The 23988-nt window shown below is 37.2% G+C and overlaps 1 protein-coding gene across 1 annotated transcript; it reads left to right on the top strand.

Annotated features, from left to right (window-relative positions):
* The first annotated feature begins 1584 nt into the window (after window positions 1–1584).
* On the top strand, window positions 1585–23988 carry LOC107581384 (inactive phospholipase D5-like). The gene is made up of 12 exons (XM_016266943.1): window positions 1585–1659; window positions 1699–1749; window positions 3115–3165; window positions 16238–16374; window positions 17439–17622; window positions 18279–18387; window positions 18705–18832; window positions 19159–19356; window positions 20937–21088; window positions 22143–22308; window positions 22419–22509; window positions 22875–23988. The coding sequence occupies exons 1-12, from the start codon at window positions 1585–1587 to the stop codon at window positions 23123–23125; spliced, it is 1593 nt and encodes a 530-aa protein (XP_016122429.1). The 3' UTR covers window positions 23126–23988.

The following is a 23988-nucleotide window of genomic DNA, read 5'->3' as shown; positions in this document are numbered from 1 at the left end:
GAATGTGAACACTGAGAAAGATCCTGTGTGACTGAATCGTCTGTTGATTTTAACATGCACTGAGCACTTTTTTGCACTTTATAAGAATAAAGAAGATTGCCAGTATCTCGGCATCTAATCCTTTTATTTGGATACATGGCAAACTAGTTTCAAGAATTTATTTTTTTTGAGGGGGGGGGGGGGGGGGTGGATTCTATAAATGAGATTTAGTGCCATCTATGGTCAATATGAGAAAGGATGGGTACATCTTACCTATTGTTCCCCATTTTACAACATGTAAAATTTCAAAATACAGTCAAAATGTTATACTTGTGTACAAAATAAGTAATTAAATGCATTATTCATTATATTTATGGAATGTTTAAAACATTATTTCAAAACGTACGGTAAATCATTTAAGTGACAGGGCTTAAGCAGTCAAAAATGTTATACTTGCAAAAAAATGTTAAAATATGCGATACATATAAAACATGAGTGTGATACTGTATTGCAATAATGAGGATCTAGAAAGAATCAATAACAATAATGAGAATTACTATCAAAAAAAGAGGAGCAAAACTTTCATTACTGAGAATTTGATAATGAAAAAAAAATCTGAATGGTCCTAAAATAGGCTTCATTTTCTTTATGCAAAAAGTAATTTCTTTTCTTTTCTTTTTTAATTCTTTTGCATTTGGGGTGATATGTGACCTGGGCAAGTTTTGGGAGGTTGACATATATCTGGATGATGCTAGCAGGCTGCAGTAAGCCAGAGCATTTCTTCATGTTCTCTGTTAGCTGTGTACTGTAGCAGGCACTCTCATTTGGCTTGCTGGGTCTGTCTCTATATGTCTTTCTCTCTCTTAGTGAAATGAGCCACTCCTGGAGGGAAGTGTGCTGTGCTGTGCCTTCCCCGATAAGAATTGATTACCTGTCCCTGTGTTTCTTTGATATAAATATAAATAAATATAAATCATGCTTGTTTCCTAATTTTTTACTTCTCCTTCAACCTAAAACTCAATTACATAACCAAGCCACTATACCTGTGAATGTAGCACCTTTGGCTGTTGTAAGAGTGTAGTGCTTGATCAAAGCAGAGGTTTCATTCCTGGCTCTATAGATCTTGCTGTTTAAATGAGCTCTGTTTAGCCTTTGGGTTCAGACTGAAGTCTTTGAGACAAAGCTTCGGATGTTTCAAGTATTCTGCTCAGGAGGGACATCTTGTCCTTAGACAGCCCATGCAATCTTTCTCTCTCTCTCTCTCTCTCTCTCTCTCTCTCTCTCTCTCTCTCACACACACACACACACACACACACAAACATCTTTTAGATGCTTACATGTCTTGTACAAAATGTGTACAGTGTTTAATGAAGGAAGCATGTGTGACCGAGTGAATAATAAGGATGGTGTGTTCACTCCACTGTTTACAAACTCCAGTGGCAAAGTCGGAATCTAGTGTGACCTTTGGGTATCGCTCGGTTACACATGAATTACCTGTAAGTTATGAGAGGTTCTTTTTACAGAGATTTTACAAGTGGTGCTAATTTCCTACTCTCAGCATTCCTCCCATTTTTACTGAGATTACAATATGGCAGGCTGCATAATATGACTGAAACCCTGCGGCAGGAGGTTGTCGAGACAAAGGCCAAAAGGATGACCCTTTCAGCCTTTGCAAGAGAAGTTGGTCATTCAAAATCTGTGATTTCTCGAATGTTGCAGGTTGCAATGACACAAATTCATTCAAGTCCACCAGAAAGGCTGGTCATCCATGTAAGACAAATGCATGAGAAGACAGGATAATGCAGAAACGGTCAGTGGTAAATCGGTTCAACACTGCAGCTGGAATTGCTTGCCAGTTCAGCGCTGAACAGGGTAAGGATGGCATGTTTAAGAGAAGTCGGACTGAAAGTGCACTCTGCAGTAACCAAGCCTCTCATCAGCAGAAAGAATCAAAAGGCAAGGCTCAACTTTGCTGAGGAACATGTTGTGTGGAGAGAGGAGAACTGGTTCAAAGTTCACTTTAGTGATGCGAGCAAGTTGAATTTATTTGGGTCAGATGGGACACATTATGTTTGACGTCAAACTGGGGAAAGACCAATCCCTGAGTGTGTAAAGAAGTCAGTGAAAGGTAAAGGAGGAAGTGTCATGTTTTGGTGGATGTTTTCTGCAGCAGGATTTGGGCCTCTTATACAGCTACATGGCAAGGTGAATGCAAATGTTTATCAGAAATTCCTTCAGCAACATGCGGTACCTTCCCTGCAAGCATCTCCCAATCAGCCTGCAATTTTCATGCAAGACAATGCCCCCATCACACAAAACAAGGTAAAGCAGTTCCTTGAAGCTAAAAACATTGCAATAATGAAATGGCTGGCCCAGAAATCTAAACCCAACGTAAAATCTCTGGAAAATCCTTGGCAAGAAAGTTATGGCTAAGAAGCCCACTACAGTTACGGAACTGTGGAAGAGACTAGAAGAAGAGTGGACCAAGATCACACCAGCACAGGCTGATGATTCACGGGGCAACTTTTTGAGTAATTTTGCCAGGCACATTTCTTTTTAGCAATGTTGCTTGGCCACTTTCAGATTGAGAATGGGTAACAAATTTATATCTGGATACTTTAGTCGTGGGCCCTGTGTCTCACCTGTTTGCCCATTGACAGCAACATTGCCCAAAGTTGCCCAGCAACATTGCTCAAAAAGTTGCCCAGTCACACACACACACACACACACACAAACATCTTTTAGATGCTTACATGTCTTGTACAAAATGTGTACAGTGTTTAATGAAGGAAGCATGTGTGACCGAGTGAATAATAAGGATGGTGTGTTCACTCCACTGTTTACAAACTCCAGTGGCAAAGTCGGAATCTAGTGTGACCTTTGGGTATCGCTCGGTTACACATGAATTACCTGTAAGTTATGAGAGGTTCTTTTTACAGAGATTTTACAAGTGGTGCTAATTTCCTACTCTCAGCATTCCTCCCATTTTTACTGAGATTACAATATGGCAGGCTGCATAATATGACTGAAACCCTGCGGCAGGAGGTTGTCGAGACAAAGGCCAAAAGGATGACCCTTTCAGCCTTTGCAAGAGAAGTTGGTCATTCAAAATCTGTGATTTCTCGAATGTTGCAGGTTGCAATGACACAAATTCATTCAAGTCCACCAGAAAGGCTGGTCATCCATGTAAGACAAATGCATGAGAAGACAGGATAATGCAGAAACGGTCAGTGGTAAATCGGTTCAACACTGCAGCTGGAATTGCTTGCCAGTTCAGCGCTGAACAGGGTAAGGATGGCATGTTTAAGAGAAGTCGGACTGAAAGTGCACTCTGCAGTAACCAAGCCTCTCATCAGCAGAAAGAATCAAAAGGCAAGGCTCAACTTTGCTGAGGAACATGTTGTGTGGAGAGAGGAGAACTGGTTCAAAGTTCACTTTAGTGATGCGAGCAAGTTGAATTTATTTGGGTCAGATGGGACACATTATGTTTGACGTCAAACTGGGGAAAGACCAATCCCTGAGTGTGTAAAGAAGTCAGTGAAAGGTAAAGGAGGAAGTGTCATGTTTTGGTGGATGTTTTCTGCAGCAGGATTTGGGCCTCTTATACAGCTACATGGCAAGGTGAATGCAAATGTTTATCAGAAATTCCTTCAGCAACATGCGGTACCTTCCCTGCAAGCATCTCCCAATCAGCCTGCAATTTTCATGCAAGACAATGCCCCCATCACACAAAACAAGGTAAAGCAGTTCCTTGAAGCTAAAAACATTGCAATAATGAAATGGCTGGCCCAGAAATCTAAACCCAACGTAAAATCTCTGGAAAATCCTTGGCAAGAAAGTTATGGCTAAGAAGCCCACTACAGTTACGGAACTGTGGAAGAGACTAGAAGAAGAGTGGACCAAGATCACACCAGCACAGGCTGATGATTCACGGGGCAACTTTTTGAGTAATTTTGCCAGGCACATTTCTTTTTAGCAATGTTGCTTGGCCACTTTCAGATTGAGAATGGGTAACAAATTTATATCTGGATACTTTAGTCGTGGGCCCTGTGTCTCACCTGTTTGCCCATTGACAGCAACATTGCCCAAAGTTGCCCAGCAACATTGCTCAAAAAGTTGCCCAGTGTATCATCAGCTACTGTAAGAAACTATAATGTCCTGCAGCTGCAGATGTGCTGAAGTCATTCAAATTTTGATCACTGTGTTTTCCACAAAATGAAGTTTTTTGTTGAAATGTCTTGGTTATTTTGTAGAACATGTCAGTATAACAGTGGTATACCCACAGCTAATATTCCTTAAAATTTTGAGCGATGAAGATTAACAATATTTCTGAAAAATCAAGTATTTATAGATTGTTCTCTAATTTTAATCTCCATATATAACAGTAACAGTTCATTAGCATTAGCTTAAGTTGCAAATATTTGGTTTTGTTTTCCATCTCTTTCTCTTTATACTGTCCTTGGATTAATGTCCTTCGTCATATTATTCAATCAGATTTTACAATCTGAAGTTTATAATAAGAGTTAACAAGCAGCAATTATAATTCATGCATGCTGAATATCTTCCTTTCTATGGTTCTTAAAAGCAAAAACATGATCCAGTATAAGAAAGAAAAAGAAAAGCTTTTTCCAGCATAAGATGCAATAAACATACTTTCTTGCCCTCTCCAGCCGTTTTTATATAAAAAGAATGAGACCTTGTTTAGCGAGGCCTGCTTTTTCAATAAAGGCACAGTGATTTTATGAGTCTCTCATGTGGAACCCCCCATTTATATCAATTTTTGCTCATTCGAGATCTTCCTGTGCAACTTACCGGGTGAATTCTGCCCTTTCATCAAAGTCAGCCTGACCGTTTGCTGGTTCCCGGGGTTTAAAGTGCGACATCCTGCAGACAGGAGCACAGCATAAACACTATAAACTGATGTGACCCTCAGTATGTGTGACGCCCACACACATTCGCTGACCTTAAAACACACACACACACGCACAGCAGGGGCGAATGAGTCAGGCATTACAACGGGAATGTTTCTGTTGACATCCCAGAAAAGGCTCTCATGAAAACACATCCAATGTTCATATTGGTTAATAATGCATGGAAGCATGTGTTGTTACACTCCGATCGGGTTTCTGAACACTGTGTATCATGCAGTGGGATCTCTCAACTCACAGTTGACAGGGAGGTCAGGTAAAGCGGTCCTAATGAGTCTTGTGGGCGAAAGACTGACTCACTTCTGTCCCCTAATGGTGCTCTTCTGCCAGAGTGTAGCTGTGGATCAGATGCTTCAGCTCCCAGCTTTTGTCATGGATACATTTTGTAAGGATGCTGAGGATGTGGCCTGCATGGAGTTTGACAGCTGTTGTTGATGGGAAAGATGGAGTTATCTTGAAAATGGTCTCTGGTCAGTAAACTAGACGATGGTGTGATGTATTGGGTTAAAGCTCAGAGCTGCTAATTGGTTTACTTCAGGTGGACTGTCCCTATAATCAGGCCCAGCAGACTCTATACATTATTTCAGCATTTCAGTGCTGATGGAGGTGAAAATCAGCAGCATTTGTGGAAAATGTGCACTTAATTGTACTTAATGTACACTTGTACTTCAAATCATATAACTGTATTTTAAAAAAAAACACTTATATAAGCTTTTAAAAAGGGCACTTTGTAATAAATGCAGTTTTGAACAAAGAATATTAGTAAATTGCAGTTCTGGGCAAACTATATTGGTATATTCTTGCAGTTAAGATGGTATATTCTTGCAGATAGGTGAATAAATTATTAAAACACTGTTTTGCACTTACGGCTGATTATTTGAATTAAAGCAGTGTTAAAACTTTATGATAATTTCATGGTTTTTACCTAACTTTCCACAGTGTTTAAGTAAAGCTCCTTATTGAATATTAAAAGCTGAAGAAAATACAGAAAATCTCATGTAAAATGACAGCAAACACTGTATTTTTGAATTACGGAAAATGTGCCTATTATTTTACGGTAAAATTCCCGCAGCTGGGGTCCTTTGTTTTTTTACGGGATTTTTTTTTACAGTGTACAAGTAAAATCATTATGTTTCAATAATCTTTTGTAGAACTGAAAGTACAGTTATTTGGATCTGTTGACTAGCATACTAAAGTGCAAGTAAAGTACTTGATTATAATTTGAACTGTAGTGTGTTATTCAATATTACAATTGAATGTACTAACTTTCAACATCATGATTACAAATGTGAAATTACAAATACATTTAAAAACATGTTATACAAGTTTCAATAGAAATGACATTAAAATATAATTTAGTTTACCATACATGTTTGTCAGTATATTCAATAATATAACAGTACACTTACTATAAACCATATTTAACCAAGACCTGAAAAATAATTATGAAATTATATATACTACTTTAACATTTAGCACACTAAACTAACTTGTTACCTTACTTTTGTGGTTACTGAAAATGCTCTAGAACCATGTATTTTATATATTTAAATATTAAATATTTTTCAATGACTCTTTATGCAGGTTACATTGTTTCACCAGTAGGTGGCGACAAACGATCGTCTTTGTGCGTGAGATTGAATGATCCATTCAACCGATTGTACGATTCGTACAAAAAAACTGATCTAAAGTGACTGCATTTGAGTGAGACTGGATCACTCAGGAATGGAATGCCACCTACTGTGTGTTACTTTGAAATGCGTGACGGTTCTGCTATTACTGTCAGCATTTCAACAGCACTTTCAAAACACAAAGTACCACCTTCATCTTCTTGCAAGCATCACATTCATGTTTTGAATGCAGAGCAGACACATCTGCTACTACAGGAAGCACATCGTACCAATCCACACTTGCATTACTTATTGCATTTTGTAGAACAGAAACAACTAAACATGGTGCCAGGCAGTCGTTTACATGTGTAAAACAGTGAATTTAAAGAAATAGTGCACCCAAAAACTACAATTTACTCACTCTCGGGCATTTCAAGATGTAGATGAGTTTGTTTCTTCATCAGAACAGATTTGTAGAAATGTAGCATTACATCACTTGCTCACCAATGGATCATATGCAGTGAATGGGTGCCGTCAGAATGAAAGTCCACAGCTGATAAAAAAATCTAAATAATCCACAAGTAATCCACACCACTCCAGTCCATTAAATAACATCTAGTGAAGTGAAAAGCTGCATGTTTGTAAAGAAAAAAAATCCATCATTAAGGCATTTTAACTTTAGACCATTAACAATTATGGCCAAAATATGATTTCATAATTCATAATAACATTTCCTCCAGTAAAAAAAGTCCATCCCCTGTTGTCATGTCATATCAAAATCCACCCACATACTTGATTAGAACTTTTTTTGGACTGTATTCTCTTGTAAACAGTGCTTGATCTGTGCATATTTCTCTCCTGATTCAGACGAGGTGACTTTTTCACTGGAACAAGCAATATTATGGACAGAGGACTCATATTTTAGCTGGAAGCAACAGTTTGTTAAAAAACATCATAATTAACTATTCCTTTAATGCTTTATTCACTCACTTTATTTTGTGGCTTTTCTTAGTAAATATTGATATATTTGATTCATTGCATTTAATTCAATTAATCTGATTACAATTTTTGACAGAGCTAGCTAAAATATTTATTAAACTGAAGCGAGTGACCGGCGTTTCAGTTCTGCTGACATTTGTGGATCTTTCTGCTAGGTTCTAAACCATAAGAGTAACAGATGATTGTACAGTGCCAAGGCCTAAAATAAGTTTTCCTCCTGGCCGTATAGGGTCCTCTGTCAGAGAAGGACACAGTCAAGTTTACTTTCCTCGTTGCTATTATATATTACACCCTGTCTGCTTCACCTCTCTCTGGAGAAATGACTCGCCTGGCATTGTCTGGGCCATCAGCCTCTTTTTTCTCTCTCTTTTTCCCTCTCTCAGTTTTTAATTCAGTACATTCAATTGCTTTAACAATTTGTTGCAAGTATTCAATCAACACAGAACTCATAGGAACAGCCCTAAAATATATTTTTACATTTTCTGAAGACATCATGAGTGCATTTAGCTTGTGCAAAACTCTTTGCCATAAAGTTTTTTTTTATCATTATCCATATAATCATCCATCCGTAACATATAATAAATAAACACTGTACTCCCGCGCTCTACTGTATGTACAAAGTGCATCTGCTGTGCAGTGACGGAGTGCTTGGCGTTTTAAGGTGAGGGGCTCAGCTGTAACTAATGGACGTCACGCTGACAGTGACCTCTATTCTGACTTGTGGTTATATGGGCAGGGTCATTCCCGCTTCATTTCGCTCTCGTTTCCGTCGATGAAAAGTTACGCAACGAATGTCCCAAAACACAGGTGCATATATCTCCTGTCTAACGTCCTGCCAGATCTCCTCAATGCATCACCACCGTAAATGCAATCAAGTCTTGTGGTCTCTCAACGTCTAGTTTTATCAGACAGTGTTTGCTGACTCTAAAGTGGTCAAGAATGGGAATTAGTTGCTTTAAATACGCTTACTCCACAAACTGCACTTTGTAATCACAGAACTGAGAAGCGTATGCTATGCACTGATTTAAGAAGGTGATATCTCGTTAAGCAAAGATACAAATCCCAGTGAAGGAGGTGGTCTGTATCTCGTGAGTATAGGCAGTAATTAACAGTGCGTAAGTGAGGTGAGATTCAGCAGGAGTCTCCTGCTGTAGGCAGCATATGCTCCATTCCATTACGATAGTGTGCCAGGAACATCTGCGTGAGTGATTCCAGTGAAAACTTTTGATTACTTCAATCTCTTGCCCTTTTTTGCATCTATCATGCTTCACAGCAGCTAACTATTTTTGAGACATAACAACACTCTTTTCCTTTTCTCTAATGCAGAGGTTCTCAACCTTTTTGACTCAACAGTCCCCCACTGTCCAACACAACATAATATCAACTGAACAATATAGATATTAGTTCCAGAGTTTGAATCCTGACTCGAGGACCTTTCCCGATCCCGCCCCCCTCTCTCCCACTTCGCTTCCTGTCATGTCAGATCAGGTGTGCCCAAGCGGCAACCTTCTGGTCTCTCTCCTGAAACCAACACGGAAGTGATTAAAAGTGCAATTCATCAACTGGCCGCTAGAGGCTGGCTCCAAAAGGGAGTCAGTCCCATAGACTCCCCATGTTAAAATGCCCAGAAAAAAAATGTTTACAGCCTGGTACAAAAAGTGGTTTTGGTCTATATAACTAATTTTGTGCTTCATCACTACTGTGAGGGGGGTGCATTTTTTTTATAACTCATTCATTTAAATTATATTAAGCCTTAAAGTTCTGCATAATTAAGGGCGTGGTCACTTGAGTGACAGGTGGATTGCCGCTACTGTCACCACCATCGAGCTAGGTGGGCATGGTTTCAGCAACCAGCTCCCGCCACTTTGCCCATTTTCGATTATCTGGGAGTGACGCGCAGTGACGCGCTACCAAGATGGCGATGGCCGGCTCCGCCCACTTTAGGCTTCAGAAATGCTCTTACTACGGGTGACGTCACGGACACTACGTCCATGTTTTTATACAGTCTGCGGGCACTTTGATCGCCCCCTGGTGGCTGGCTGCAGTACAGGTCATAAAACCCACCCTCTCCATGTAAACGAATGGGACTTGAGTCAAAATAAAAACAATTAATCACACTTCCAATACAATTTTTCGTATGGTTGATTGGGTCTGCGGGAGTTTCGGCGGGAGTTTGATTCCGCAGCTCCACCTAACGACACTACTGCGAAGACTCTGGCTCCAAACAAATCTCTACTGCGCAGACTCTGGCTCCAAACAAATCTCTACTGCGCAGACTCTGGCTCCAAACAAATCTCTACTGCGCAGACTCTGGCTCCAAACAAATCTCTACTGCGCAGACTCTGGCTCGAAATGACATCATTTACTCAAGATGGCAGCGGCCCTACTGAGATGCTTTGTGTGACGATAGTGGTGGGGCCGAGAGCCGTGGGAACGGAGCGAGGCCGGTGGAGTAAATGCTAATGCACGACACCTGCGCCACTCACCGGTCTCAAGTCCCTTGGAGGAGCTCCGGAAGGATAAAAGGAGGAGTGACGACCGTGTTGGACGAGTGAGGACCAGGCCTGGACTTTATTTTGTGTTTTGTGTGTGGCAGTCGTCCGCGAGGGGCTGCCGCTTTACTTTCGTTTTGTGTTTGCTTATTTTATTAAATTGTTTAAATGTCCGCCGGTTCCCGCCTCCTTCTTCCCGACCTACGAACGTCGTTACACGTTGGCTTCACTTTTCTATAGTGAAAGGAAGAGGAGATGTGTCGTCCATCTTTTTTTTTACAGTCTATGGCTGTGTCCGAAATCGCCCCCTATACCCTTAAATAGGGCACTATTTGAGGGAACAGCCATTTTTAGTGGTGTCCGAAACCATAGTGGACGTTCTCGAGTGCACTCATTCAATCCCACAATGCACTGCAAAAACGAGTGTACAACTGGTGCACGCTCAACGGCTGGAGAATGCCCATAATGCACCGTGAGAGTCACGCACCGAATTAATTCCCGCATCTCGCCAGAAGATGGCACACGCAGCTGAATAATCGATCCGTTCATTTTTACAAAGCGCTCATCCATGGCGTACAGCATAATGTACAACACGGGTATAAATTCATTGTAAATCGATTATTAAATAGTTTGATTAGGGTTTATACATAATTTCCGTGACAGAGTTCAAGATAAATCCTTTAATCTTACTACTGGAGCTGCTAGTTTGCTAGTTTCAAATGATTAATAAACAGCAAGCACAAACTATGCAAAAGCGGCATTCCTTCCGGTGCACTGAGTGTCCGAATTCACTACTCGTTTTCATTCACTCCTTCTAGTGAACTGAATTAGTGACCTAATGTAGGGAATAGTGAATGAGGGTATAGGGGGCGATTTCGGACATAGCCTATTTGTCAGATCTGTCCTATCATAATAAAGGCAAAAATGCCAAAAATAAATCTAAAAAACTAAAAAACTAAAAAAAAAATTATAAATATTTTAGACGTATATAAGTATATTAAAATAACACTTTCTAAGATGTTTTCTTGGATGTTTCTGCTAAAATTTGATTTTTAGAGCTTTAATATTATTGTGGCTATAGTTCAGATAATTTGGTTTTGAAAGAGTTTATATTGACATCATTGAGATCTCTGTGAGTGTGAGACCACTGGGGTCTTTTTTCATCAGGAATAAAATCAGGAAACCTATGCAATTGGTTCTAATTTACTGTTTCAAGGAACAATTGAGACATTAAAGAGATTTCCTTTTTTAAATGATTTTTCTTTCGCAGTTGCATACCAGTACAAGTCTGGCTTGATAGATTAGTTCACAAGTTTACCAGGCAGATTCAACGATCCTAAATTAGAAACAAATGAGACATTACAGCATGAGTACAGTGCTATAAAATTGAAGTAGAACGCTTAGTCTGGATAATTGGTCTTTGATGAGAAGTACGTGAGCTCTCTGACCTTTTGTGTTTTCCCAGTAAGCTCAGTTTGAGACATAATTGACATCTATTCGGGAATACCTTCAGAGATTACTGGAATCTTTTGAAAGAAACTTATTTTAGCACTACTAATTAACATCAACATTTAACATTTTTGGGTTGTGTATTTTCACAACAATTAAGTGCATTACTTTCCAATTTGTCAGCATAGGTGACAAATTTACTTACCAAAATTAAAAATAGTTAATATATATGTATATAGGCAAGTTGCTAAGTGTGTGAGTGTATATAATGTACATATATGTATGTATATATAATTTGTTTATTTTTTATTAACAGTAATGGTATTTTTTTAGAAAAGATTCTTTATTTATATGAAAATGAATGTCTCTTTTTTCACAAATCCAGAAAAATCCCAATATTTCTAATTGTTTTTATAATATAATATAATATAATATAATATAATATAATATAATATAATATAATAAGAAATATGACCTGAACATTTATAAGTGAGAATTTAAGTGAGGTTTTTTTTTTTCAGTGGTGTCTGCAATTGTGTATGTTGTATATGCAATTTTTTTTTTTAAACAAACACACATATGAAAATGCTATGTGTGTAATTACATTTAGTCAGTTTCTCTGGTTTATTTTGTTTTGTTAAATAAGATTACGTCTGAGAGGAGAATGTGTTTTAAATACATTTTTCTCTCACACGTTTATTCACAAGTAAAGCATGGTGGTTTACAGTCTGACTAAGCTGCATGTCAGGCCTTTTTGATTGTATGTTAGAAGAACGCTTAACTCGGCAAGACTGAACTCTGAAAAGTAACAGATAAGGTTGGAAGGAGCAGCACATCGTCCTGTCAATCAAATCTGTCAGCACAGACAGCTCGATGCAAACACAGCATTAATTTGACATATTTCCCTTCAGGCGGAGAAAGTCTCTGTTTACAGACAACTTTAATCTTTCCTTTGCCTCTGGCAAGACACAGATTACATTTTTATTACAGTGGAAGAAATCTGACATATCGTTTGATGACTGCAGTGTATGCTCTTATCTTCTAGAACAAAAAAAATACTGAAACACTAATGGATTCAAAATATCACATTCTCTTAAAGGTCTGAAACACCCCAATAACTTAAATAAACATAGACAAACTGTATTCAGTGATATTCCCCAGTGCTACTGAACTGTTTTTAAAGGGGTCATATGATGCGATTTCAATTTTTCCTTTCTCTTTGGAGTGTTACAAGCTCTTGGTGCATAAAGAAGATCTGTAAAGTTGCAAAGACTAAAGTCTCAAATCCAAAGAGATATTCTTTATAAAATTTAAGTCAACCACGCCTACCTAAAACGGATCGTTTTAAAAAGCCCCCACAAATCTACGTCACGATTTGCATAACGCCGCCCAAATGTTCACGCAAAGAAAGAAGGTGTAACTTTTATTATGTAGTATTGTTGCTGCCGCCATGTCGTGAAGACGCTATGTGTTTAGTTGTGAAAGCGAAACTACTTTGTTTGGCCTTCCAAAAGAGGACGATATCTGACTACAATGCCGGCTGTTCTGACTCACAGATTGTAAGTACGTTTTCATATTTAAAGAATTTGCCACTGATGATTCAAACGCGAGTTTTGAGCAGTGTAGAGTAGCGCTTGTTGTTTGTCATTTCTCCGATCACAAATGCAGACATGGTTTTATGTTTACGCGGCGCGATGCAATGTGTAAAAAGACAGTATAAGTCATTATAATCCATAATTATGTTCCCACTGGATGCAACAAATGCCTCGTTTATAATGGGTTTTAATGTTTTTGTAATTTTGGCATTATTCGGCCAATCACAACGCACTGGATAGCTGGCCAATCAGAGCACACCTCGCTTTTCAGACCGATGAGCTTTGTAAAAATCGACGCATTTCAGAAAGGCGGGGCATAGAGGAGAAACAATAATGTACAGTATGTGGAAAATAATGTGGTTTTTGAACCTTAAACCACATGAACACATTTCATTACACCAAATACACAAAATAAAGTTCTTATGACCCCTTTAAACCAAACTTTAAACCAAACCAAGCTTCCAAGATCCTTCAGTAATATCTTGAATGTCAAACTTAACATAAAGTAAAAATCCAAACATAAAGTAAAGTCAATTATGACTATACTGTACATGAGTGTGTAAGGGTAAAGGGGGCACTGATTGACCAATCCCATTTTAACTGTAAGAAGGTTAATGCCATGCATTAATCTGCTCGCTTCGTGTACTCCCTGCTCTTTAATTAAACTTCACTTTGCATGTCTCCTTCAGAGGAAAATTATATATGATGTATATGTCACTCGGCAGAAAGCTGTAAAGCTGGGACTCTGATGGAGGCCAGCAGATGGGATGGGAGACAATCTCTCTCAGGGGAGATATGTTCAGGGAAGTGCAGCTCTAAGTAAAAATCAAGTCACTCGTGTTCACTTTTTTTTTTTTTTTTGGAGGGAAAATCAAAAGTTCTGAGTTGATTATAGCGCTGGTTCTCAAGTAGTATTGCCTCAGGACTCACATTGGTCATCAAATGATGACAAGACACCATAAGTTTTTATTGTACCAATGTAAACAAAATCTCCTTAATATACAATATTGATATGTATTTATATTTCCATAAACTGAATATGCCCAATGACAAGGGTTCTGTATAGTATAGGTCTTTTTTCTTTTACGTTGCATAGACTTATTTGTTTGTTTTTGAGGGCAAGGCATCTGATGCCAACAAAAACATTAAAATGTTTTCTCCTATACACTGCTATTCAGTTATCTCATGATGACCATGGGCTTCATTTATTTCATAAAAAATATGTTAAAAACAGTAACATTGTGAAATATTATTACAATTTAAAATCACTGTTTTGTATTTGAATATAGTTTAAAATGTAATTTATTCCTGTGATGCAAAGCTGAATTTTCAGCATCATTACTCCAGTCTTCAGTGTCACATGATCCTTCAGAAATTATTCTAATATGCTGATTGTAAAAACAGTAACATTGTGAAATATTATTACAATTTAAAATCACTGTTTTGTATTTGAATATAGTTTAAAATGTCATTTATTCCTGTGATGCAAAGCTGAATTTTCAGCGTCATTACTCCAGTCTTCAGTGTCACATGATCCTTCAGAAATTATTCTAATATGCTGATTTGCTGATCAAGAAACATTTCTTATTATCATCAACAGTTGAGCTGTTTAATATTTTTGCGGAAACTGTGATATATATGTGACCCTGGACCACACAACCAGTCTTGGGTATATTTGTAGCAATAGCCAAAAAAGCATTGTATGGGTCAAAATTATCGATTTTTGTTTTATGCCAAAAATCATTAGGATATTAAATAAAGATCATGTTCCATGAAGATATTTTGTAAATTTCCTACTGTAAATATATCAAAACTTAATTTTTGATTAGTAATATTCATTGCTAAGAACTTCATTTGGACAACTTTAAAGGCGATTTTCTCAATATTTAGATTTTTTTTTTGCACCCTCAGATTCCAGATTTGCAAATAGCTGCATCTCAGCCAAATATGGTCAGATCCTAACAACCCATACATCAATGGAAAGTTTAGCTTTCAGATTATGTATAAATCTCAATTTCAAAAAATCGACCCTTATGACTGGTTTTGTGTTCCAGGGTCCCATATTTTAAATTCTTTGATAAATAGCAAGTAAAAGAACAGCAAATGTCTTTACTGACACATTTAAGGAATTTAATGCACCCATCCCGAAAATTTCTAATTGAAGATATTTTGTAAATTTCCTACTGTAAATATATCAAAACTTAATTTTTGATTAGTAATATTCATTGCTAAGAACTTCATTTGGACAACTTTAAAGGCGATTTTCTCAATATTTTGATTTTTTTTTGCACCCTCAGATTCCAGATTTGCAAATAGTTGCATCTCAGCCAAATATTGTCAGATCCTAACAACCCATACATCAATGGAAAGTTCATTTATTCAGCTTTCAGATTATGTATAAATCTCAATTTCAAAAAATCGACCCTTATGACTGGTTTTGTGTTCCAGGGTCCCATATTTTAAATTCTTTGATAAATAGCAAGTAAAAGAACAGCAAATGTCTTTACTGACACATTTAAGGAATTTAATGCACCCATCCCGAAAATTTCTAATCATACTGACCTCAAACTTTTGAACGGTAGTGTATTGTTGATAAACCTGTATTTTTTTTCAGTCTTTAATATGCATAATTATATGATTTGTTAGTCACATTTATTATTGTTCTTTCCCTGCTGTCCACGACTCTTTCAGCGACCCACCATGTGAGAACTACTGCCCTACAGCACACACCACGTTTTATCCATTGACCACATTAATATTTATAGACACTTTCCTCAGTTTCGTGCTGATGTTTGTTTACAGCAGTGGATTGTAAAGAATGCTGCATAGTGAGAACACTCACCAACAACAGATTTATCTACCTTAATACCTTAGAAAAAACCACCAAGCATATAAGGAAAGCTCTTTTTTTTTAAAAGCCATCCTTCTGTATAATAGAATTCAGGCGGAAATTTGACAGAGACGCTCTATCATTCTCTCAGTCGTAAAATGAAATTATAGCTAGGAAAAGATTCCAGAGCAGAGAAGTACAATTTTGAATACAATAAATCTTGACCCTGCAAATCTAAACTGTCACCAAAGTCAGAAACCCTATATTAATAATTTAAACAAATAAGTCAAGACAAAGTTATCTATAAAACCTGGTATATGTAATTGGCAGAGCTCTCTTTGTATGTCTTATGCAGTCCCAGCAGAAATGTATTGCTGTGTTTGCACTGGTTTGCTGCTTTGCTGTCCTGCTGGCTCTGATTTTCTCTGCTGTGGATGTCTGGGGAGAGGATGAGGATGGTGTCACTGAGGAGAACTGCAGCAAAAATTGTCGGTAAGAAGCCGACATACCCTGGTAATGATATTTCTACAGTACATATTGTATGCAGTATAACGAACCAAAAAGTACACCAGGGAGCACTGCATATTCAGCTCTGTTTTTTTTACCTTTAGCCAACATGAGCTTGTTAATTGTATCTTGGCAGTGTATCATCTTGATTAGGAATAGTTTTAGACGTCGTGGCTGATTTAAAAGGATAGTTCACTGAAAAATTAGAGTTGTGTCATTATCTCATCCAAGCTAAATTACTTTTTTTGTAGAACAAAAAGAAAATTCTGAATAACACAGGCCAACTCAAATTTTTTTTAAATCAAATTACAATAAATGGGGACTGGAGCTTTCATACTTCAAAAAAATTGCACAATGTTTCATAAAATTATCATTGCTGTGTTCCTGAAGCCATACAATACCGTAGCTTTTTGTGAAAAACAGACTGAAATTTAATCAAAAATAAGTTTCCTCTAGTGAGCTGTTAACCGCTCATTCATTCTGTCAGAGAGCTGAACTCATTAACAAATCATTCAGAACTGAAGTGACTGATTGAAAGAAAAGTTCTGACTTAAAGGAATAATTCCCTCATGAACATCCCAAGGTGAGATGATTAATTCAGTCATTTAATCAATTAAAATTCAGTCTGATCCTCACACAGGACTTGAAATAAATCGCATTGTTGTGAGGACAATCATTTTGGAACACACGTTTTCCATATTCCGCATTCATTTTCTGTACTGTATATTAAAAAGAGTGGCCAGATTCACCTTTCTTGTTCTATATAGAAAGGAATTCATAAGGCAACATGTCTGCTAAATGAATAATTGTAGCATAATGTAAACAAGTAAAACAATTACCATTTTTCTTTAAGACGTAACTGCTTGCCCAACAGTTTTTAAGAATAATATGCAACAGTGAATCACACATTGAATCATATGTGCAGTAAGAAAGTAAACAGGTTCAATTTTGATTTCATGGTGGCTTCGATATATACTGTATGTCGTACATAAAACTATGAACATATTCCACAAACTAACATTTCCTGACTTACATCAATGTGCTCTTAGCATTGTCCTTGTGGAGAACATCCCAGGAGAGCTGTCGTTCAACCCCAATAGTTCAGCCCATCTCCCACTTGCCATGGGTCTCAACCACCTTTTGGACCAAGCAAAACTGTCAGTTGAGATAGTGTCGCCATACTGGGCTCTGACCTTCGCCGATCAGGGGTCACAGCTTTATTCTTCCTATCAGGTTAGTTAGCATATTGTTACCCTGTAAATATGCATTGTCAACACTTTAAGTGATTCTTTTTTTTTTTTATTGATATGCTGCATTAAACAACGTTCTGTCATTATACCCTAGATGGCAAAGGTCGATAAGTTCTAACTCAGTCTGATATAATCACATCATTACTGGCATGGTGCAACTGATTGGTTTCTTTTTGCATAATCAGCCAATGAGCTTGCTGCTCAACATTCAACTAATTGGCTAGTGCTTGCTGTAGCAGTTGCAGAAACCCTCCACCTTCCCTAGCTCCACCTGTATAGATCTTCTACAGGGCAATGTCATGTATGTTATACACGGGGGTTATGTATGTAATATTTGCATCAGCAGTATTTCCTACATGGTCACAGCAGCATGTATGTGGATGTATTAGCAGTAGCAAATCTTGGTACTTGCTCTGCCGCAGCAGCAGTAGCAGATCTATTCCACCAAGACCAAATACATTAACATTGCCATGTATATCACCATGCTGAACTCTCCGAGAGTTGTCATGACAGATGTCATTTTGTTCATACCTACTTCCTATTTATGATTATGTACTGATAAACTCTACATCTAAAATTGATTTATTGCCATATATTGCAAATGGAATTAATATTCTACAATCTTTTTCTATTTTCTAGGGTCAGTATTTGTTTCAGAGATTGTCAAGCCTGAAGTCTCGAGGTGTCAGATTAAAGATCGTCAGCGACCAGCCCAACTCCATTGAGCTGAAGAGCATGTCTGACCGCTGTAAGTGAACTCAAATCTCTCTTGTTAATGTTAAGAGATGCATTGATTTGTGTCTGCTGAGGTGCTGAATACAGTACTAAAGCAGTTCTCTCGAGGCAAACAGTGTAAGATCACACACACAGGCATCCGTCTGTCATAAACTGACATAACTCTTTGGGCTTTACGCTGCTCCAGTCCCTCAAGGTTACACACAAGGTCAAAACATCACGAATGTGCAATATTGTTTATGCCAGAGTTGAATGACAGACAGATCTCTCGTCAAGGTTGAGCACTTAACAGTTCCCCAACCATTGCCCACATGGTTCGGTCTCTCCCAGATGCAGAAGTGCACTACGTCAACATGACAGCCCTCACCAGAGGAAGACTGCTTTCCTCCTTTTGGGTGGTGGACAGGAAGCACATTTACATTGGCAGTGCTGGCATGAACTGGAAAGCACTTTCCAAGGTAAAGAATTTTGACAATTTACAGTGGCCTCGAAATGTACTTGGATGACATATGAGAGTTATTGTAAAACTTAACAAAATGAATGAAACCTGGGAGCATTTAAGGGCCGGTCACAGTAGACTCTTTGTTCAATTGACTTCCATTCATAAGAGAGAAAGCCTGTTCTAATTTCACTGCATTCCAAAGTTCAAGTCTGATGAACTCTGCCCTGCAAATTTGTACCATGAATTCATCCGTGACCAAAATAGATAACGTATTTTTCAAGTAAAACGTTTCACATTTCATATTGAGAAATTGTGATTCTTGTTCCTGTTTTTTTTTTTCAGCTGAAGGAGCTCGGAGTAATAGTGTACGACTGTAGTTGTTTGGCTCTGGACCTGCACAGGATCTTTTCTTTCTACTGGCAGCTTCAGTACAGGGACTACATCCCTTCAATCTGGTCCAAGAGAGTCACGGCCGTGTTCAGCAGAGACAAGCCGCTTCAGCTCAGACTCAACAATACAGATGCTTCTGCCTATGTGTCGGTGAGATCAATGCATATATCTCTCTAGTCTTTGCCTGACTCAGGTGATATGCCAGTGTACATCTATTTTTAAAATAAAAAGAGAAGACAGGGGATAGTTGCCACACATTTTACTCTGTTATCTTCAGAATCCTGCTACCCACTTCTCAGGGCAGATTTATTTTTAATGCTGACTATACAGTCCATCTTATAGTAACTGAGATACAGTCCTTGAGACAACTTCCCTGTGTGACAACTAGCCCCTATATGGCATTATGCCTGCAAAATGAAATATAAATGTCAAGGCTAAGTATATATACAAAATTTAATGGGGGATATTTGTTTAAAAAGAAATTAGTACTTCTATGACAGTCAAGACATTTATGGTGCAGAAGAATTCTATTTCAAATAAATGCTGTTCTTTTGAACTTTCTATTCATTGAAGAAACTGTATTCAACATTGATGAGAAATGTTTCTTGAACAGCAAATCAGCATATTAGAATGTTCTGAAGGATCGTGTGACACTGAAGACTGGAGTAATGATGCTGAAAATTCAGCTTTGCATCACAGGAGTTCATTACATTTTAATATGTATTAAAATAGAAAACAGTTATTTTAAAATTTTCCTGTAAATGTTTACGTTTTTCCTGTATTTTTGAGCAAATAAATGCAGCCTCGGCGAGCTTGTCTAGACTTTTTAAAAATACATTACAAATTCCTACAGACCTTTGATGGTGTGTGTGTGTGTGTGTGTGTGTACTTATTTATGCTACATTGTGGTGACCCACAAGGATAGTAAAACCTGAAATTTTTGACATTTTGCCACAAGGGAAAATAAAATGATATATATTATAAGTACAAATAGTAAATGATTTTTATCTGAAAGTGTAACAATCCAAACAGGTTTTTTGTAAGGGGTAGGTTTAGGGTTAGGGTTGGGTTAGGGGATGAAAAATATTGTTTGATCAGTATAAAATTAATAGAAGTCTATGGAAAGTCCCCACAATTCACAGAAACAAATGTGTGTGTGTGTGTGTGTGTGTGTAAAAGTATTTCATTACAGTAATTACTAATACATTTGACATTTTATTGCATAAACGTCATGATCGATTATCCAGTTCCATGCACATTGAAATGTGTTTACATCTATGTCTGTTCTTATTACAAAGATTTTTTATGTAAACTGCTTTTTCATTGGTTCCCATAGGATATAATTTGATTAAGGTAAATTCACTCACTCGACAGGTAATTTATCCCAGTGACTCTGTTCCACGTCAAGCTGCGTCACATGTGAAGACACTGGCCATCGGATTCTAATTTGAGTGTAATGAATCTCCATTCCCTTCCAGCAACAGGATGTTTACTCGACACATCTGAGACATCCATCATCCCATTCAAATGAATTGTGCTGTAACGTTATAGGCTGCTGGGAGACTTTTCTAGCTCAGTGATAAAATTCTTCTCCTGACAATGATGTATGTACACAGACGGCCATCTCATTACCTCGCTCTTGTGTACTGGCAATGTGAATTGAAGCTGAAAAAAACTTTAAAAAGAAAACTGCTGTTTTAAATTTTGTTTTAAAAAATGTTTCTTCATAGACATCACCAGAGCTGTTTTGTTCCAAGGGTAGAAGTAGAGATTTAGATGCCATACGACATGTGATCCGAGAAGCCAAGAGATTCATCTACATTTCTGTAACTGATTACCTGCCCTTAGTCAACCGCAGCTTCAGAGGATCACCAATCATACGGTAATACTGGTTTTCACAGGCACAGGGTCATTTGTATGTTTCAGCATTTAAAAATGGCTGTTAATAAAGGAAATAATCAATTTAGGGAGGATTGTTAAAACAAATAAAAAAGGGGGAAAAACATGAACAGATTTACACATTTCAAAATAAAATACATTGAAATTATTTGAAAAATCACTGAAACTTGAAAGAAATTGTAATTGAAATATACTTTATTGTTCCCAAAGGGGAAATTGTGTTGTGTTGGACTCAAGGTGTTTACATTGACAAGACCATTGGATCCATAAATAACAATATACACACAATATACACATAATTCCTATACTCACCCCCTCCTCCCTAAAAAGGCTCTGTAACACATTTGAACATTTTGTGTAGTGTTAAACTAAGATATTTCTCAAGTAAGCATGCTGTATTTTATGCTTTTATTTTTCTATTTTTACGTGTTATTTAATATTAACTTGATTTTTTTAATTAACTTTTCAAAATCATTTTGAATTTGCTTTTAAAAAAATAATTAAATCTCAAAATCTTCTATAAGTGTCATTATGTATACTGTATGTATAACGTGCTTTTGCCATCTTAAGAAAATTGGATGATTTATTTAATCAACTGATCATTCAATTTGAATATGCAATATAACATTTTAATCAAGTTTACCCATTTTTACAAGTTTACTCAATTGAGTCTTGCTCTTAAAACAAGACTGTTTATCTTGATGTTCACTGAATTATTTGTGAAAACTCTTGCCAAGAATAAAAAAACCTAATTGAGATATCACTCGATTAATATATATATGTTGTCAGGTTTATGCATCTAAATATCCAATTTGAAAGGTCATATTTTTGCTTCTCAAGTGAATTTGTCTTCAAATACATTTAAGTATTTTCACTGGAAAACAAGACAAATATATTAAAAAAGTAGATTTTTTGATGTGTAAAACTTTGGAGCTATTTATAAACGGACAAATTTGCTCTTTTGAAGATTTAGGACTTCTCTGTATGCTACTTCCTAACATCAACACTCATTTGGCTTGTTATATTTTTTGGTTCAGGTACTGGTCACCAATAGACGAGATGCTCCGAGAGGCTGCAGTACTGAGAGAGGTCAAAGTTCGTCTCTTAATCAGTCTGTGGACACGCACACATCCACTGACCTTTAACTTTATGACATCGATGCAGGCCTTATGCACAGGACTGCCATTCTGCTCTATAGAAGCGGTGCGGAAAGAATCTATTTGATTGATCTGTTTACACACACACACACACACACATTTATATATTTTACAATATAGGTTATATTTTATATATGCATTTCTGTTTTGAATCAGAGATTTTACAAAGGCAAGGCGCATATGGGAGGATTTCAGCACAGGATAAATGAGAATAAATTTATGGTGACAGACAACACGGCATACATCGGTAAGACTCTCTCTCTTGCACACACACACTTAATTTAGAGTGGTTCACTGCCCTGACAAAACCTGTATATTTGTATTGCCAAAGCAGTACAAAATAAGCTTATAAAAGTAGTGCAAATGTGTAAAAGGAAAAGTATTAACAAATCAAATGAACTCAATATTTTATTGCATTTTTTTAATTAAATGTAATATTAAAAGGGATAGCGGTAAACAAAAAATTAATATAAAATGAACCTAAATATGCACTAATTCTAAAAAATAAAAATACATAATGAGGCATTTGTCTTTCTTTGTCATCTGTATTATATTAATTCATGTACAATTTATCATATCGCACATTACTATTCAAATATTCTGTCATTTAAGGGAATCTGGACTGGGTTGGCAGTGAGTTGGCTTTCAATGCAGGAGCGGGGCTTGTGATTCAAGAATCGGAGAACCAACGGGAAGGGCAGGACTCGATTGTAGAGCAGCTGACTGCTGCTTTTGAAAGAGACTGGTTTTCACCCTACACTATAAGTCTGCTCTCTGGCAGCACGACCCTAAAGGAGAGCCAACATGGGAGGCAGAAACTGCAAGCTCTAAAGACAAAACCAGAGAGCAGAGAGCATGAGTGAGCAGCACAAATTTCTCTCTGAAGCGGGACCAATAAGCCAAGGACTTTGTGCCTCAGAACATCTGCGGCCATGACTCTTACCGTTGAATTTTCAAATGCTCTGAAGGACTTCTGTGAAGGAAAAGATTTTTGTGTATGCTTTCTTTTTAAAATTACAGTACAGCACTTTCAAAGAAATACTCTAAACCATTATATAATGCATGCTTGTTTGGATAAGAAACACTCAGTACCATTAACTGAGAACTGTGGAAATCACTTACTCCAATATTTAGACTTTTCTCATTTTAAACCAAATTATTCAGAGACTATGCTCATGGGAAAATTGCCAAAAGTTTATAATCATTGTGTGCATTACTTTTCTCAAGATGTTCATTAGTCATCCTTTTTTAAAATCAAGCACATTTTTACTGAAAGACATTTTGGAAAATCTGCATATACACCAACAAACTTGCTCATTACATATGCGGTCTCATACTGTAGCTATCATTACTTTCTGATTGACTAGCTATTATGGCACATCTGACACTGTGTATATATAAAATGTTTACATGATGCAGCATGCACAGCCTTGAAGTAGCTAATGTACAATCGTGCACACAAGAAGAGACTGTTTTTCTTACTGAACACTCACTTAAGCTTACACCCTTTAAATGTAGCTGAGTAGCTTTTATATGTAGCTTTATATCATCCTTTAACTGACTGTTTTAATGGAACAGTAATGTTTTTATTAAACAGTCATTGCTGATTGCTGATAATACAGGCCACATATGTTGCATTTCTCAGTAGTTTGTGGCCTGATGCTTTAGAATGTTTTGCATTATATACTGTATGCTGCCATAAACTGTAGCTGCTGTTGCTTTCTGG

Source organism: Sinocyclocheilus grahami, unplaced genomic scaffold (genome assembly GCF_001515645.1).
Source record: "Sinocyclocheilus grahami isolate Dianchi unplaced genomic scaffold, SAMN03320097.WGS_v1.1 scaffold34.1, whole genome shotgun sequence".
In the NCBI taxonomy this organism is placed as follows: Eukaryota; Metazoa; Chordata; class Actinopteri; order Cypriniformes; family Cyprinidae; genus Sinocyclocheilus; species Sinocyclocheilus grahami.
The sequence above is the reverse complement of the archived record's forward strand: the minus strand, read 5'-3'. Positions and strand labels throughout refer to the sequence as shown.

Coding starts and splice junctions, on each gene's coding strand:
- LOC107581384 (XM_016266943.1), top strand. CDS start 1,585: ATGACTGAAACCCTGCGGCAGGAGGTTGTCGAGACAAAGGCCAAAAGG. Junction 1,660..1,698: donor TTTCAGCCTTTGCAAGAGAA/GTTGGTCATTCA, acceptor CGAATGTTGCAG/GTTGCAATGACACAAATTCA. Junction 22,510..22,874: donor AGACAACACGGCATACATCG/GTAAGACTCTCT, acceptor CTGTCATTTAAG/GGAATCTGGACTGGGTTGGC.